At 47.6% G+C, this 17,514-nt stretch overlaps 1 protein-coding gene across 1 annotated transcript; it reads left to right on the top strand.

Annotated features, from left to right (window-relative positions):
- The first annotated feature begins 6,555 nt into the window (after window positions 1–6,555).
- iqsec2b (IQ motif and Sec7 domain ArfGEF 2b) lies at window positions 6,556–16,600 on the top strand. The gene is given in 15 exon segments (XM_079741212.1): window positions 6,556–6,566; window positions 6,773–7,103; window positions 7,358–7,675; window positions 8,011–9,053; window positions 9,219–9,380; window positions 9,747–9,869; window positions 10,129–10,295; window positions 10,703–10,842; window positions 11,421–11,546; window positions 11,721–11,820; window positions 11,913–12,074; window positions 12,291–12,467; window positions 12,714–12,763; window positions 13,167–14,175; window positions 14,178–16,600. Coding segments are annotated over 14 exon segments (4,254 nt in total). The 5' UTR covers window positions 6,556–6,566; window positions 6,773–6,776; the 3' UTR covers window positions 14,528–16,600.
- Window positions 16,601–17,514: the final 914 nt, after the last annotated feature.

The raw sequence follows: 17,514 nt of genomic DNA, 5'->3' as shown, positions 1-17,514 counted from the left end.
CTAAAAGAGAGCCCTTGCAAACTTGCATTTGCAAGAATCCTGATGGATCCCAGCCACAGTGTCCCCGTCGTCCACCCCCACCCTCCACTCTTTAAATTGCCCCGGCCTGTTGTTGCTTCTCCCTCTCTGCCTGCTGTTGCCCTCAGCTCCCCTGGCTCTCTCCCCTCCCCTGACTCCCTCCTCCTCCCGCAGGAGGAAGCCCTGGTTGAGGCCTCCTTGCTGCTTATAGCCAGGTGTGTTCAGTGAAGGAGCACTGTGCCGTCCCTCTCTCTGTTTGCCTGTCTGTGCCTCCGTGGACCTGGGGATGAGGCTAGAGGGAAATGTGTGATTGGGTGTTTGTGGTTCTGTGTGTGTGTGTCCATTTGTGTATGCTTGCATCCGTGTGTGCGTGTGTGTGTGTGTGTGTGTGCATGCATGTTGGTTTGTGTGTGTGCGTGGGCGTGTACATGCACGTTTGTGCGTGGGTTTGTGTTTGTGTGTGTGTGGTGCATCCAAACACATTTGTGCATGTGCAAAATAGTGAGAGAGATGGAGGTAGAGTTGGACAGATAGAGGGTAGTAGAAGGTGAGCAATATTCTTTGGGGGGGGGCCCTTTCATGGACTGAGTCACAAGTAAACCTGGGTAATTCTCACCTCCTCTCTCCCCTTCTCCCACGTCTTTCAGTGACTGATGTTCATGTCACTGCATGATGCTCCAACACTGCCATCTACTGCCACAGGCCAGTCCTACAGAGTGGTGGTCATTCCCTCCTCTGAACGCATGAATTCATCCCAGATTGATATGCTTGAGTTGCTATGTATGTAACATACCTACATTCCAGCTGGACTGCTTCTCATGCTTCTTTGTGCTGTTTGTCTTATGCTATCTTTCCGTTTTGCCGCTCTCTATGCTAACGTTGTGTTACTGTCTTTATCTCTGTCTTTATGTTGGTTTGTTTGTCTGTTGGTTTGTCTATTTCTCTGCTTCGCCGCCCTCATTCTCCATGCTGTCGCTCTCCAAGAGAGGAGGAAGATGAGGAGGTGGCCCATCAGTTCTGTTGCCCCCCATCGGGCTGCAGTAGCCCCTCCTCCCGATGACCGAGTCATACCACGTTACCTGTGGATCAGCGTTATAAACACTTTACTGCTTCCGCACTGTCATGGCTGGAACCAAACTGAAACAGGCTCTTAGAAATGCATGCTGACTGTAGCCGTGTTTTGCCGCACGCTGAGGTTCTGGATTTAGTGTTTGCGCTCATCAGTCAATTGTGTTATCAGAAGTGTGATGTGTGTTTCTTACACTTGTTGACTGCTCCGTTTACTGGTCTAGCCCCGAGCTGTGTATCAGGCTGTCAAAACAAATTGTGGTATACGTATTGTATTGCATTCCCTCATTACTGGGAGGGCCATGTGCAATCGCTTTATGGAACTGGTTTAGTCATCTCAGCAATCTTCTGTGCACAGCACTCCCTTCTTGTTATTCATGTGCATCATGTCATGTTAGCCTTTTTAATTAAGAATATATTTCTGTGTAAATGATAATTAAATGTTGTTTTTAATGAGGCATTGCTATGATTTATAATCGTGTTTGTTTACATAATTGTAATCATGCTAATCCAGTGGTATAATTAATTTGTCCTTGGCAAAGAATTACGTCGTAGGTAGTCATCAGAAAATCTGTGAGTTGCATGTTACATTCTGTTGTATGTTATATTTCTGTCACAAAGACGGCTTTGGATAGACAAATTGGGCTAAGTGTTTGTATGTTCCTCATAGCTGCATCCATATATGCATGGCATGCCGAGCAGGTGATTTGTTACGATGGCCCATTCTTAACAGTAGGTGACGTGTTTACATGGGAGAATAATTTAACCGTTTTGCACCACTTTACTATCACTCTTGTAAAGCAATCCTTGCAGACATTTGGAAATAAACATGTCCTCTGCCGTACCATGTCCATTGTGACAACATTGGGCAATGTTGCCGTGTCATGTTCTTGATGGTTTTGTTTGGGTCGGGTATTGTGTATCATTGTGTGTGTGTGTGTGTATGTGTGTGTGTGTGTGTGTGTGTGTTTGTGTGTGTGTGTGTGTATGTGTGTGTGTGTGTGTGTGTGTGTGTGTGTGTGCGTGTGTGTCACTGAGCTGAGCCAAATGCCTGGCCAGGGGAGGAGAAGGGGAGGAGGCCAGAGGCTGGGTAGAATCAAGACACAGAGTAGTTCATAGCTGTCTGAGGACTGTCAGGAATGTAACCTGTTTAGCTATACAGGGTGAGCCAGAGTGAATCCAAACTGTGTAGAGTTAGCGCTCAGAGTGTGTGTGCGTGTGTCTCTGTGTGTGTGTGTGTGTGTGAGACAGAGAGAGATAGAGCTGGTGTTGTAATTCGGAGCAACAGTCACTGGGATCTTCCTCTGACAGTTCAGTATGGTAAGAAGACCCTTCAGTCTTTTCTATTTCACTTGAAAGCTGCCAGAATAACAACACAAGAACGCTGCATGTCAGTTATCTGTGTCCATGTTGTCACGCCGATGAAAGCCAGTATTTGGTTGAGGCGATATGCTGTTAGCATCCACACACACAGACAGAGAACAGACATGGATTTGTATATATATATAAATATATTTATTTATTTATTTGTATATATATACATAAGGGTTGACGTGGTGTGACTTGTTCCAGTTCCGGGACTCACCTACAGCCTGTCTACTCACCATACAGACCTTTGGTTACTTTTCATTACGCACAAGAAAACTGACGCATCAAAGTACTGTCCTTTTAAAGACGGATTGTTATTTCTGGAGTGGAGCTGAAATCAAAAGGAACATCGCAATGGTAATGCTAAAAGGTGGGCAAAAGTGCAGGCCATTTAGCTGGAACCTGACATATAAAGCCAGCCCAAGATGTGCTGCCATAAGTCGTCACCACTGAACCACCTGACCTATATAAAAAAAACAGAAAAATACATGCCCTCTGGAACAATGTGGGATTGTCCTGTTGCAGCGCGGTCTGAAACATGACTAGAATGTGACAAATGAGAGCAGAGAGTGTACAGTGTGCTGGTGCCTCAGATGGCGGTTGGAGACGGTGTGTTGGCGGGGCAGGAATTCTGCGATTTGATCCATGAATGAGCCGATTGTTCCCTCTAGGTTTGACTCCCCGACGGGCTGAATTGAAAGTCACTGTATAACACAGAGAACATGGTTTTCTGCTGTGTGCCAGGGCACCCCAGTGTCAGTCTGAAAACTCAGTTAACAGGCGGTGTGCGATGCGAGCGATTATTGACATCCACACAAAAGACGGCTTAATGGAGCGGGCTCCAAGTCCTGCTGGGGTCTCAATAGCGCAATCAGCAAATTGGCTGTTCACACAAAAACACAGACGCACAAACACACCATCCTAAAGTGACCAATCATCAATAATTGAGACACATACAGGAGGCAGAGGGTGTGTACGTGACTGTGAGGGCCTCCTCCTCCCGTCACTCCGGCGTTCCCCAGCAACCACCCTGCTCCGGGGGGGAGAGAGCCCTCCGTCTGGGAACGCCCCGGGTTAAACCAAGATGGGGATACAACTGAGGGCCTGAGACTCTGATTGCAAATGGAGAGAACACACACACACACACACACACACACACACACACACTCAAAGACACACACGCACACACACACGCTTTGGGACAAGTGTAATAGGAAGACAGGCTTCCCCTGCATAAGTGATGAGCTGCAGATACCAGCTGCGGAATGACTACACTCATAATTTATACAACACCCTTTATAGCTCAACTGTCCCCTGGTTTCACCCTACGTCCTACTTCTGCACAGCCAAGAAAAATGAAAGGCAGTGCTAAAGTCTTCTTTAGTACCAGTGGTTCATGTTGAGTTAAAGTGTTTTGTACCAGTGGCTCATGTTGAGTTAAAGTGTTTCGTACCAGTGGCTCATGTTGAGCTAAAGTGTTTAGTACCAGTGGCTCATGTTGAGTTAAAGTGTTTCGTACCAGTGGCTCATGTTGAGTAAAAGTGTTTCGTACCAGTGCTCATGTTGAGTTAAAGTGTTTAGTACCAGTGGTTCATGTTGAGTTATGGTCTGTTTAGTACCAGTGGTTCATGTTGAGTTATGGTCTGTTTAGTACCAGTGGTTCATGTTGAGTTATGGTCTGTTTAGTACCAGTGGTTCATGTTGAGTCATGGTCTGTTTAGTACCAGTCGTTCATGTTGAGTTAAAGTGTTTAGTACCAGTGTTTTATGTTGAGTAAAGGTCCGGTTTAGTTCCGATTAATACTGTTTAACGTTGAATATCAGAAGTGGTCACGTGTTCCACTCCCAGATTTACGGTTCCGGGTTCGATCCCCACCGTCCGCTATCTACCAAAGCATGCGACAGCCCTGCCTGTTGCTTTGAATAAAAGTGTCAGACAAAAGACTACGTCGGTTACCGTATTTATTTCACTTAATTATAAATGATGGTAAAACTGTTGCCACTAATATTCTTACTCTTAGTAATGAGAAGGTAAAAAGCCTCTGAAAGGCATCTAGTGTGGGGCTGCCTGTGTGCTCCTCCAGCTTATCATCAGTGTGGGTATCAGGTGGGGAAGGCCATCTGCTGCGCTGATGTGCACAGTGGGCTGTCAGAGTGGGGTCAGGGCTCTCCCCACCTGTTGGCAGCCCAGCCACAGAGTGCCCTTACTTTCCGCTCCTTCAAATGGGGTCGCCTGACGCACTCTGAAGGACACTCACAGCTGTGGGCTGTGGACGTTGGAAAGTGAAGCTGTAAATAGTCGAAATTCACCGGGTTTGTTCTAAGCGACTTGTTGTTATGTGTGCTTATCATGGATGCAAGATATGTTGTCAAGCACGGCTTGCGCATCTTCTACACCCAATATAATTGGGGGAAAAAATGGCTTTGGCGTTGCCATGGCAACTTTGCGTCTCAACCTTAACAACTGCCTCGCCGCCCACAAAGGCCCCACAGCAACCGTCACCAAGCAACCCAATCTTCGTGATTTCTCTATTTAAGGAGCGAGGGTGGGAACCCACTCGGTGATAGAACCAGCCTTACAAAGCAGGGCTACACTTGTATTAGCACTCGTATCATGTGATAAATCATTTTGTTGGTTGCGAGCCCAAATGTATTCACCACCTGTGTTTATTATGCAAGTGTGAACTGGATGCATGTCTGGCTGTATGGATCGCCAGCAGATGTCAGAGTTTAGCTCTTTTTATTTATATATGTTCCTGTGTGTTATGCAACATATTTCCCGGGGTTCGCTGTCATTATTTAGCCAAACTATGCATTGTTTGTCAGTACAGGAAGTCCTGTCTGTTGACAGAGCGGCGAATAACTCTCTCTCTCTCTCTCTCTCTCTCTCTCTCTCTCTCTCTCTCTCTCTCTCTCTGCTCTAACAAGCCATATTTATTTGATCAGGATTCACTTTTTCTCTTTATCACCTAAATGGATATTGTTGCATGGAAACTGAATATCATTCCCACAAAATGGGCCTTCATTGTCTCTCTTCTGCCAATGACATACAAACACAGTTTCCTGTTTAGTTATGTAGTTGGCAGAAGCGATGAAGCGACTAAAGTGAGCAATACTCAAACTCTGCGAGTAGAGGAGGAGGTGGATGTTGTTTGGCTTCATGTGAATAATGCCTCATGAAGGCATTTATCCAACAGGCTAGATGTTATCCCCTGTCAGCCATCCTATTGGCATCACAGTACACAGTGTAAGAAAGGAAAGATCCAAGGAGATACGCATACACTTCCTGATCATTATGCTTGCGTCAAAACTTCCACTGACCTCGCCCGTCACCTCCCAGTGTTTGGGTCTCGCTACGGGACAGGGCACAAGCGACGGATGGGGGCGTGGCCAGGCAGGAAATGTAGAGATAGGCTCTTAAAGCCCTGAGCCACCGACTAGAGGGACTCTTTGGGTAGAATAATTTGCAACAAGACCACAAGTATTTACCAGGACATCGTACAAACGCCAGCCCTTTGGATATCTTTGAGACCAGAATTTTTGATTGGTGGACAGTGCTGAGGCTAGATCTAGGCTGTAATTGCAGATTTGGTTGCGGTAAAAGGTTCTTCAGTGTTTGAAACCACCTAATTAGTAGGTGGAAAGTTTTTGAGTGTGGAAGTTACGCTGTGGTGTTCAGTAGCTTCCTTGAAATATAATGTTCGTATTTGATGCTGACCTGCTCAGCGAGTACTTATTTAAAACTCAGCTTAGGGATATTTTAATGTGTTAATCGAGGCGAGAGAGACACGTTAGTCAGAGGCACATTCTCTCACGCATATTGAAGCTTGTGGGTTAAAAAGAAAAATTAAATAATTTCCCAGGCAAAACATTATTTTGACGAACTGCAACATTCTTATCACTAACTGCTCTGACACTTGGCCAAAGTTTTATTTCTCTCTGGATCTGATTCTAAAGATCCTTTTACGTGTCAGGTTGGATGTGTCCGTCCTCTTAAGACACATAACAGAAGACATAGAGGTCTAGTTCAGTGCACCATTGCCCGGCGTGGCGTCCTTTCCTTATGAGATCCAATAAGAGATATTTAATACACCGCCGCTGGGATGCTAACACGTGAGTGTCCTGTCTCAAACTATGATGTCCATGTTAGAGGAATTCAACTACTGCTTTGTATCTGGTGCGCAACAGGTTTGCTAATGCCCTGTGCGTCCAGATTCCTCCTGTCTCATACATTGATAAGCATGACTTCAAAAAACCTGATGGTGTAAATGTATGATGCGATGCCTGATTGATCTTTTCTGATGTCCTACTTTCCCTAGAACCATGACCACCATAACGTCTCGTACCGTCTCCTCCTCTAGTGTGGAAGTGGACTCCCGGTGCCCGGACACGGGCTCCCACACGGACGGCTCATACATCCAGACCTCCTCCTACCAGCGGGGCCCCGAGCTCTACACTGACAGCGTCGGCCCTCTGGGACCCAGGGGCCCTCCTTGTGTGTCGGGCCCCGGCTCCGTGGGCTTGGCCTGGGCGCTGCGCACGCGCCACCAGCCCGCTAGCCTAGCTCTGCGCAAACAAGAGGAGGAGGAGAACAAGCGATGCAAGGCACTGGATAGTTATGAGCTCTCCACAGACCTGCAGGACAAGAAGGTATGGCTGCTGTGAATGATAGCGTCCGTGTTTTACATCGTCGGTGTCTTAATGTATAGAAATGATGACACGTAAAAACATTAAAAAATTAAATGAAATTCAAACTCAAAATTCTAATTCAAATTCGATATTCCTGGTCTGATGGTGAACGTGTTTCATGAAAGCAGTTCCCACGCTCGGTTTTAAGTGTTCTTGCAAAGTGTCCTTGCGCCTTAACGTGACCGCCCGGAAACCTTTCCCCCCCCCCTGCCCAGGTGGAGATGTTGGAGAGAAAGTACGGTGGCTCCTTCGTAAGCCGCAGAGCAGCCAAGACCATCCAGACGGCCTTCCGGCAGTACCGCATGAACAAGAACTTTGAGCGTCTCCGCAGCTCAGCCTCGGAGAGCCGCATGACCCGGCGCATCATCCTGTCCAACATGCGGTTGCAGTACTCCTTTGACGAGCGGCAGCCGCAGCAGCAGGCCCAGACGCAGACCAACTTCACCCACAGCGTCGCCATCGGCCCCCCGCACTCTCCGGATGTGGACCGCCCCGCAAACTACACACACTTAGAGGACTCCTTCTCCAAGCAGGTAAAGGCATTGAATGGGGCTATGAGTAACACATGGATTTGCCCATTTCCTTAAAAGAACAAACACACAAACACACACACACACACAGACACACATATATAAATATGCAGACGTCAGTCTTTTCAGTAGGAGAATCATAACCGTAACCATCTTTGTACTGATTAAATCTTAATTAAAAGATAATTTCCTGAAACCCAGTGACAAAAGCGAGAAACAATGTTATGCTGAGAAAACAAAGGCTCAGTCCATCATTCATCTCAGACAGGGAGAAGATAAACATCCCTGCCGTACTTCCGATTGCTTATCCTTCCTATTCCTACATTGGTGTCCTCCAGGTGAAGTCCTTGGCCGACTCCATAGACGACGCCCTGAGCTGCCGCACCGCGGGCCGCGATGACTCCCAGGAGGGGAGCCGGGAGGGCGGGGACTTCGGGGAGTGCGTGTGGAGCAGCAGCAGCAACCCGTCCTCCCAGAGAGGCCTGGGGGAGCGTGCCCGGGCCAGCATGCACGGGGACAGCACCGCCACGTCCTACAGCGACGTCACCCTCTACATGGACGACTGCATGCCCTCCTCGCCGCTGTCCCTGGACCGGGCCCCCAGCAGCACCGACACTGAGTACTGGGGCCCCGGCGGCGGCGTGGCCGTGCGCGAAGACAGCCGCGACACAGAGGGGGGGGGCAGCAGCAACAGCCGCCGCAGCACCCCGTGCACCGAGTGCCGGGACTACCGGCTGAGGGGCGCCCACCTGCCCCTGCTCACCATCGAGCCCCCAAGCGACAGCTCGGTGGACATGAGCGACCGCTCCGACCGCGGCTCCCTCAGCCGCCAGCTGGTGTACGAGCAGGAGCCGGGGGCGGGCACCGGCTCCCCCCAGGGGACCCTCAAACACGCGCCCAACATGGCAACCCGGCCCCCCTCCACCGCCACCGCCCAGGGCCAGACGCGCGCCGTGGGCCGGCCCCTGCCCACACACATCCCCCAGCACGTGGCCCTCCACCACCACCAGCACCACCAGCAGCAGCACCCCATCCACCACCAGCACCAGTACCCGGACACGCAGTCCTCCTCCTCCTCGCCACAGCAGCCCCCCACCACCCCGCTGTCCTCCTCCTCCTCCCCGGCGCTGCCCCCCGGGGTGCTGGAGCAGCCCTGCTGCTCCGACGGCGACAACGACTCGCTCAACTCCACCACCAACTCCAACGAGACGGTGAACTGCAGCTCGGGCTCCTCGTCGCAGGACAGCCTGCGCGAGCCGCTGCCGCCGCTGGGCAAGCAAACCTACCAGAGGGAGAGCCGCCACAGCTGGGACTCGCCGCCCTTCAACAACGACGTGGTGCAGAGGCGCCAGTACCGCATCGGCCTCAACCTATTCAACAAGTAAGGGGCCTCCGGAAACTCAGTCGTAGGAATATCGATCATGTAAGACAGAATATAAATAGAAGCCACTAGTCTATAGTCCAAGAAAATGTCATAAATGTCTTGCTTGAATGCATCGTATGTACAGTTCAGCTTTGAATGGGAACTTTGTTCTGCCTCTTACAGGAAGCCAGAAAAAGGAATCCAGTACCTGATAGAGAGAGGCTTTGTGTCAGACACGCCGGTGGGGATCGCTCGCTTCATCCTTGAGAGGAAGGGCCTCAGCAGACAGATGATTGGGGAGTTCCTAGGCAACCGGCAGAAACAGTTCAACAAGGATGTTTTGGAGTGAGTAAGGAATCCAGAAGCAAACCTAAATTATTGAGTGCGTAAGCGAGTGAGAAGTGAAACCAAATGGATTCTTTTCAGGTTTCAGTAATGTGTCCGGTTAGATTTTTTTTCTCTTTAAAATCTAAAAGATCACACAAAGACCATTTACATAATACTTTTTAAAAAATAATAAAGTGGCATGGTCTTATCCCTTTATGCAAGAGGATTTTCAACCACCCACAAATATATATTTTTTGGTCCTTGCATAATTTGTAACTTTGTCTTGGTGTACATTGTGTGGGTCATGCGTGGGTACGTGTGTGGGTACGTGCGTGGGTACGTGCGCGCATGTGTCTGTGTGTGTGCGTGTGTGTGTGTGTGCAGCTGTGTGGTGGATGAGATGGACTTCTCTGGTATGGACTTGGACGATGCCCTGAGGAAGTTCCAGGCCCAGATCAAGGTCCAGGGAGAAGCCCAGAAGGTGGAGAGGCTCATCGAGGCCTTCAGGTGCGTTTGGGACCATGGCCATGACGCTGTTGCATGAGGGAGCTGCTATGGGGCTCCACACGTCTGCTGTGTTCCCGTGTGACCTGTTTTTAAGCGGTTAACAGTGGTTATGGTTTCAAATCTTGCCCATGCATATAAATGAATGCAGTCGCATTGTTTACGACTGCATCAAAGCTTGGACCAAGTATATATAACATTTGGACTGTGGTATTGAATCCCTTCCTTGAGTTGTGGTCTTTGTTTCCTCTCCTCCACACAGTCAGAGGTACTGTGTGTGTAACCCAACGCTGGTTCGCCAGTTCCAGAACCCGGACACCATCTTCATCCTGGCCTTCGCCATCATCCTCCTCAATACAGACATGTACAGCCCCAACGTCAAGGCCGAGAGGAAGATGAAGATTGAGGACTTCATCAAGAATTTGAGAGGTGGGCAAAAGCTAAATTATTCTGCAAAAAACGATTAAAATTTTTGAAAGCACAACAAACCACCAGTTTGAGATTGATTCAACGTGCTATGGATGTATGAGGTAATTTACAAGATTGATTTATGTGGCATGACTCGATTAATCACATATGTATAACCACAAAACCAATATCTAATGATTCGTAAGGTTACAATTTGCACTCAACAACATTCACCTAACTATGAAACTCTGGATCTCGGAAGCAGCATTGAAAACAATTGAATTTTCTATCATGTGGGGACCCAGCTCCCTCTAGTGTGGAAAAAACCTGTAAAACTAAGCTTGACATCCATCTTGTCATTGCTTTCACTGATTCTGATCAGACTTGTTGGAAGCGGATTAACTCATAACCTTCCTATTTAACTCAAGGGGTGGACAATGGTCAAGACATTCCGAGGGACCTCCTCGTTGGGATCTACCAGCGCATTCAGAAGTGGGAGCTGAGGACCAACGATGACCACGTGTCCCAAGTCCAGGCCGTGGAAAGAGTCATTGTGGGCAAGAAGCCTGTGAGCTTTACATTTGAATCACTGTAGCCAGAGCCAGGTCTCTTTAGCCTCGAAACAGATTCTATTTAGAAAATAAGAAACTCAAATTATGTTTCTGGCTAAAGTAGGTCATATTTGAGAGTTGTTAATAGATAACAGAAGAGAAATGACATTTTTAAAATAAAACAACCCATTCACTCTCTGCTCCCTCCCTCCTTTTATTCCCTGAATTAATAAGGGAAGAGATGATTTGTCCAAAATAAGCAGGGATTGGTCTAAAATCGAAATTGGCTCATACAGAGGCTCATATAGAGATTGGCTCATACAGAGATATTCTCACAGATTTCACTCACATATAGAAAATAATGGCTATGGCATTTATAACAAATCACACTCTAAATATTTTAACTACTGCTTCTATAAATAATATTGATGAGTTTCCAATAGGAAATCGTAAATACATAGACCCTGAGTATTTCCAAATGTCTTGCGTTGTTTCTATGATCAAACTTTTCCATATTCCATGCTCTCACCCTCTCATATGATCACATGCTTAGTGTTTCATGTCCCCAATAAATGACAGCTGTGTGCTTGGGTAGGTGCTGTCGCTGCCTCACCGCAGGCTGGTGTGCTGTTGCCAGCTCTACGAGGTGCCTGATCCTACCAGACCACAGAGGACTGGAGTGCACCAGAGAGAGGTCTTCCTCTTCAATGACCTCCTTGTGGTAAGACTTGAGACTTTAGAGCTAGGAGGCCATTTGCATGCAAAGGTATGAGTGATATATATATATTGCATGGGTCAAATTTCTGAATGTGTTAGGGCTACACGTAGATAACAATGGTTGTCATTTAGTATCTTCTGCGAGTATTAACCCTGGCCTATCTTTGTCAAACACCAGGTGACCAAGATCTTCCAGAAGAAGAAAACCTCAGTGACATACAGCTTCAGACAATCATTCCCTCTGGTGGAGATGCAAGTGCACATGTTCCAGAACTCCTGTGAGCAACAATAAAAAAAATCGAGTTTCAACTATTTCTTGATGACCCTCTCGTTTGGATGTTGAAATAAACAAACATACTTCACCTCCCAGATTACCCCCACGGCATTCGCCTGACATCAGCGGTGCTGGGCGGGGAGAGGAAAGTGCTCATCGTCTTTTTGGCGCCCAGTCAGCAGGACCGTACACGCTTTGTCAGCGACCTCAGGGAGAGCATTGCAGAAGTTCAGGAGATGGAGAAATATCGAGTGGAGTGTAAGTACCCCCCCTGCTGGTCATTGTCTTGCAGTGCAACTCCAAAGTCCGAGAACGATGAAGGTTTATATCTGACTAATACTATAAGTACTGTATATGTTTATTGATGAGGGGTCAGTATGCCGGTTTCCTTTATAATTTTAAGAGATAATGGCCATTTATTGGCTCGAACAGATTGTTAAAAGCCTTTAATGGCTCCTCTGATGTCTTCCACAGCGGAGTTGGAGAAGCAGAAAGGCGTAATGCGTACTGGGTTGTTGTCGAGCGGTATGGTAAAGGGGGAAGTGGTGAACGGCTCTCTCGGACGGCCCAGCCTGGATGACAACTATTCAGCTGCAGAAGGCCTCAAACGCACGGCCCTCAGCTCATCTCTCAGGGACCTATCGGACACAGGTGAGGGAGGATAGCCTCTTCGGTGATACAGGCCCAATCCAATTGATTTCTCTCCAATGGGTTGGGGTAAGCACTTGGGGTCAAATTCTTCCCTGCTTGCTTCATATTCTTCTATTTCTTCATCAGTTCCATTCAGACACCACCTCATCAATGTCCCAACAACAACCACATGTAAAACAAACACCAATGAACCATTCTGTTCTTTCACTCTTTACTAACTGATGGACTCTTCCTGATGGGGTGCAGGGAAACGTGGTCGCAGGAACAGTGTTGGTTCTCTGGACAGTACCATGGAAGTAAGTCTGAGTGGCTAGCCGTGGCTGTCTAACCCCCACAGACCTAACCTTTAACAACCCCTTATACAGCCGACCCCAGCATGTGCTATGTTTGCACTGCATTATTTATGCATGTCTTCTGTGTGTGTGTGTGTGTGTGTGTGTGTGTGTATGTGTGTGCGTGGGTGTATTCTTGGTTGCAAATGCCTGCACACGCCTGCTGTAACACTAACAGTCTTTGCATGCCTATTATAAAAAAGAAGATAGGAGGCCGAGCATGCTCTGTACATGATACTGATATTTGCATCTTTGTGTTTGACGCCGAGCTGTCAGGTGGAGGCGGTTGTTTTGCTCCGGGGACTCCCCCGCGAAGGTGGGCGTGTTGGTATCATCCAAAGCATTGATTCCTTCTCTCCCCTCCCAGGGCTCCATCATTAGCAGCCCGCAGCCTCACCAGCGCTACACCGTTCCGGGCGTGGTCCCCGGCTGCTATGGAACTGAAGACTACCGGCCGCATCGCCCCATCCTGAGCCCCGGATCGGGGGTGGGGGGTGGGCCGGGGCAACAACACACCACTGCTGGGACGGGAGTGGGGGGGGTCCCCAGCAGTGTAGAGAGATCAGGGGTGGGGGGGGTACCTGGCGGGGGGAGCAGCAACAACAACAGTGGCTCCTTCCTCGGGTCCCTGTTTGGGAGCAAACGCGCCAAACCACCGGCGCCCCTTATACCACCGGGGCCACCTTACCCCGCCCCTGTCCCCCCACCGACTACGGGAGGTCCCCCTCCTCACTCCCCTTCATCCCTGTGCCAGTTGGACGGGGGGCCTTCCAAGATCCAGGCCCTACATGCACAGTACTGTCACACGGCCGTCGTGCAGCCGCCGCCACCCTACTACCATCACCATCGCTACCACGTACAAACTGTCCCGTCCCCTATGCAGGGCGTTCCCACTCATACTATACAGAGAAGCCCGCTACCCTGTCGCCCTCCGCTTGGGCCCACGCACGCGCAGCAGCTGGCGCATCTCTCCCAGCTCTCCCAGCATGGGCTGCCGGGTCGGTACGGCAACATGGTAGTGGGCTGTCCTCCCCCCCTTTCTCCTCACTCCCAGCCATCCCCGAGCCCGCAGTTCGGCCGGTACCACGCGCAGTCCATACACTCTGTCAGAGGGGCCGGCGTCCCTGGCACCAAGCCGCCTCTCACACTGTCTCATTCCCAGCCGCACCCCCACGCACACTCCCACACCCACCCCGGTCACTCTCAAACCCCGCACCCCGTCACCCACCCCGTCCACCAGACACACTTTATCTTCGGCACGCTGCCCCACCACCACCACCACCAACCGTCCACCACCACCAATGCACATCCCGCCTCTACCGTCGGCCAGTATCTGCCCCAGTACCCTCCGCTCTCTTCCATCCCTCCTCCCCCACCACACTCCCCTTTACCCCCCCCTTCCTCCCCCCTTACCCCTCATACACCTCTCTCCCCTCACCCCACTCAGCACCCCGGGCCGCCTCAGCAGGGCCCGCAGGGGATGGGGGCGGGTCCTACCGGCCCCGGGAGCAGCAGTTCCAAGTCCAAAGCTATCAACCGGATAAGCACCGTGGTCTGAGCAGGGGGTCGGGCTCCAAGGGTCAGAGGTCGGAGCGGGCAGAGGACACGGGGAGCCGGAGCAGAGCCCGGAGCCGTTCGACGAGGACCGACAGCAGCGGGGCGAGCGAGAAGAGGAAACGCAGCTTGCTCCGCCTCTGCTACTTTCACCTCCGCTTCCCACATATGTAGAGCGTTGACCAGTAGCGTAGAAGTTAGTTCACATGCTCAGACACTGACCCACCGGACCGAGGCCCCAAACATACACGCTGACGTCAGAACAAATAAAAAGCTATAGCCATATATCTTTATTTTTAGTTGAATGTGCAAGAATTTGGCCCCTTTGACTGTTTCTGCGTTATGACTTTGTGAGAGGCGAGGCAGTGTTGGAACCAACACACATATATAAGTAACAAGCCGTTTATTTATTGATGTAAAAAAAAAAAAGACTACTAGAAATATTGATTATGTTTATTTGGGCGTTTGACATTGTAAAAAGTTCTTGCAGATAATTGCAAAGAAACATACACAATCTGCAATAATCTTGTTAGCCTCTTAGTGTCTGTCATTGTTTTCAGATTTTGCTTAGCTGTAAGACTCTTTATTTTTCTCTATTTTGAGCCTCAGATGTGTTGCCCTGTCCCAAAGTCCTTCGGCCTGTGCACGGTTTCTGGCTTCATGGTCTTTTGATCTACAGTGGTTTTCCTGTTGACAAAAGCCAGCTGGCTTATTAATAAATAACATTTCGTTTGGGAAGTGGGAATTAATTATCTGAACAATAATCGATTTGAGTGTTTCTGAAGCTTTTTTGCTGTTGTATTGATATTATTATACTGTATATCTGCTATGAGTATGATGACTATTGTTTGATAAATGTTTTGATCAGTGATTAATTATATCGGCGATGTTTGACTGTAGATGACTATAGGACCATTTATGCACACATATTAATCCCCTCAACTCACGTAAACTGCTTGAGGGTGTTATCGTATGTGTAGGGAGATTATTTCCATACTATAATGACTGCCATTTCTTTTTTGGTCGATAGTAATACTAATGGTTTAAACATTATGAATGAGATTGAGGACCTTTTGGATGGTGGAACCTTTTCCTTCCTCCCTTTGCGTTGAGTAAGGAGATTATTTTTGCAAACAAAACATGAGCTCTTGGGGAGAAATATACTTTAGAATTTTGTATATGGCTCCGTGTAAAGAAAAGGGCTTCAGCCTTGCCATAGAGTTATAAAGCTATGTTCCATTTAGGAAGCCATTATTCCTTCAGAGGCAACTCTTTACAGCCATTAAAACCAACTTGTTGCGCGTTTTGACACTCTACGCCTTTATAAAAACGCACGCTTTTAAATGCAGTTTTGTGTTTTTGCACACAAGTGATGTCTTAAGTCAGCAATGGCCTTCTTATCCTCCTGCTTCATCATTCTTTAAAGATCTCTGTTTACACTTTTGGACATTTTCCGGGCCCCTGCTGAATGGGCTTCTTGTTCAACATAACCCGCGTGTGGAATGTAAAAGACAACTTTTCTTTATCTCAGTACCTCCTGGGTGTGCAGTCTCTTGTGCTTAGAGTCGTTTTTTAACGTGTAACAGTGCACCAAGATAGGCCGGAATTAGTGCCATTGATTACCGAGCTAAATGGTGTATCTTATTAGGCAAAGGTATGTGGTTCGAGACTGGTTTGGGATCTGAAGTTGATGAAGTTGTTAATTGAGATGCAGAATAAGAAGAAGGCACATCAAAGACCTCAAGAAATAAAGTGTATTGTGACATTTGGCGAGATTTAGGAATGTGAAATGTAAATGTTTTTCAGTACTTGTTGCTCTGCCTATCGCTTCAATGGTGTTTTCTTTTGGCTCTTTTTGCATGGGTATATCTGCACTAATTGAATGGATTGTACTGTATAAACCTAAATGTACATAATATATTATACATATAGGCTTTGTTTTGGGGTAAATTACTCCTATTCTGTTTCAGGTGCGTGCATGTGAGTGCCACTAGGTATGTATATATGAGCAAAAGACATGAAAGTAGATTCAGTAGGCTTCAATTAAAATCTATTTCCATTTCTCTAATTCAAAACAGATGGTTAACTACCATGATAAAGGCCTACAAGTGTTAATATGTTAGGGTACCTATTGACACCAATTTAAATATACAATTTTAGAATTTTTATTTGTGAATGTATCAAGTGTGTGCTGAAAGAGATGTGAATATTTATTGCTTAAATTAAAAAAGCGTCCTTGCAGTGAAACGCCTATGTTTATTTTTATTCTAGAACATGGCTCAGGCCGAGAGCAAGCATGTGTAATGAGACATTTTAAACAACCCATAATCTTACCTGTCAAACGGGGAAACTAAAAACCGGCACAATCCGGTAATTGAAAGCCAATAATATATAGAGAATATTATTGCATGCATGCTGCTGATATAGCCAACATAAGCATGTCCATGTAGCCTAAATGTCTTCCAAATGTCAATGCAATAGGTCAACGCACAAATTGAAAGCAGCCCATTTGCCTAGTCATAAACTTAGTGAAAGCTAAATAAAATTTAAGACTAGCTTTAAACATGTAGCAATAAAATAAAAGGTTACATTTTTGACAATTGTACATAACGAGTGAGGTGTCCATCGGTAACAGAGATAAAAGATGGGCCGTCTCTCATTGATTCGCTACTTATTATTATGTGGCGATGTCCATATATCAAATGTATGAGCCACGAACAATGCAAACAAGAGTACAAGCATATATAAATGAGCGTTAACAGAGTGAAACACACATTTTATATGCTGACATTCTGTACTTTTGTTGTGAATTAGTGTATCTCTAAACGGACCCTTTGAAAAAAATTATGATTCCCTGTCCTGCTCTTAAGTGGCAACCTCGTTCCCATGCGTTCGCGTCGGAACGCCTGGAACGGGATACTCCAAATGGCGATTACAGGCAGGAGAGGGTGGGACCTTCTGTTAAATTGGTTTAGCTGCAAGAGAGGGCGGGACTGACAATAAAGGGATATCCGTTTCCGTTACATGTTTTGGGATATTTCTTTGCCATTTTTCGTTCAAACTCCAGATAATTATCCTTTTCCTTGATGTTGTTATTTTTGTGAGGTTTTTGTTCTTATCTCTCTGCTCTGATCACTGTTAACTAGCGTACACCGCACATA

This window comes from Pollachius pollachius, assembly GCF_949987615.1.
Source record: "Pollachius pollachius genome assembly, chromosome: 8".
Classification (NCBI taxonomy): domain Eukaryota; kingdom Metazoa; phylum Chordata; class Actinopteri; order Gadiformes; family Gadidae; genus Pollachius; species Pollachius pollachius.
Note: the sequence above shows the minus strand (reverse complement) of the source record. Positions and strands in the feature narration are given on the sequence as shown.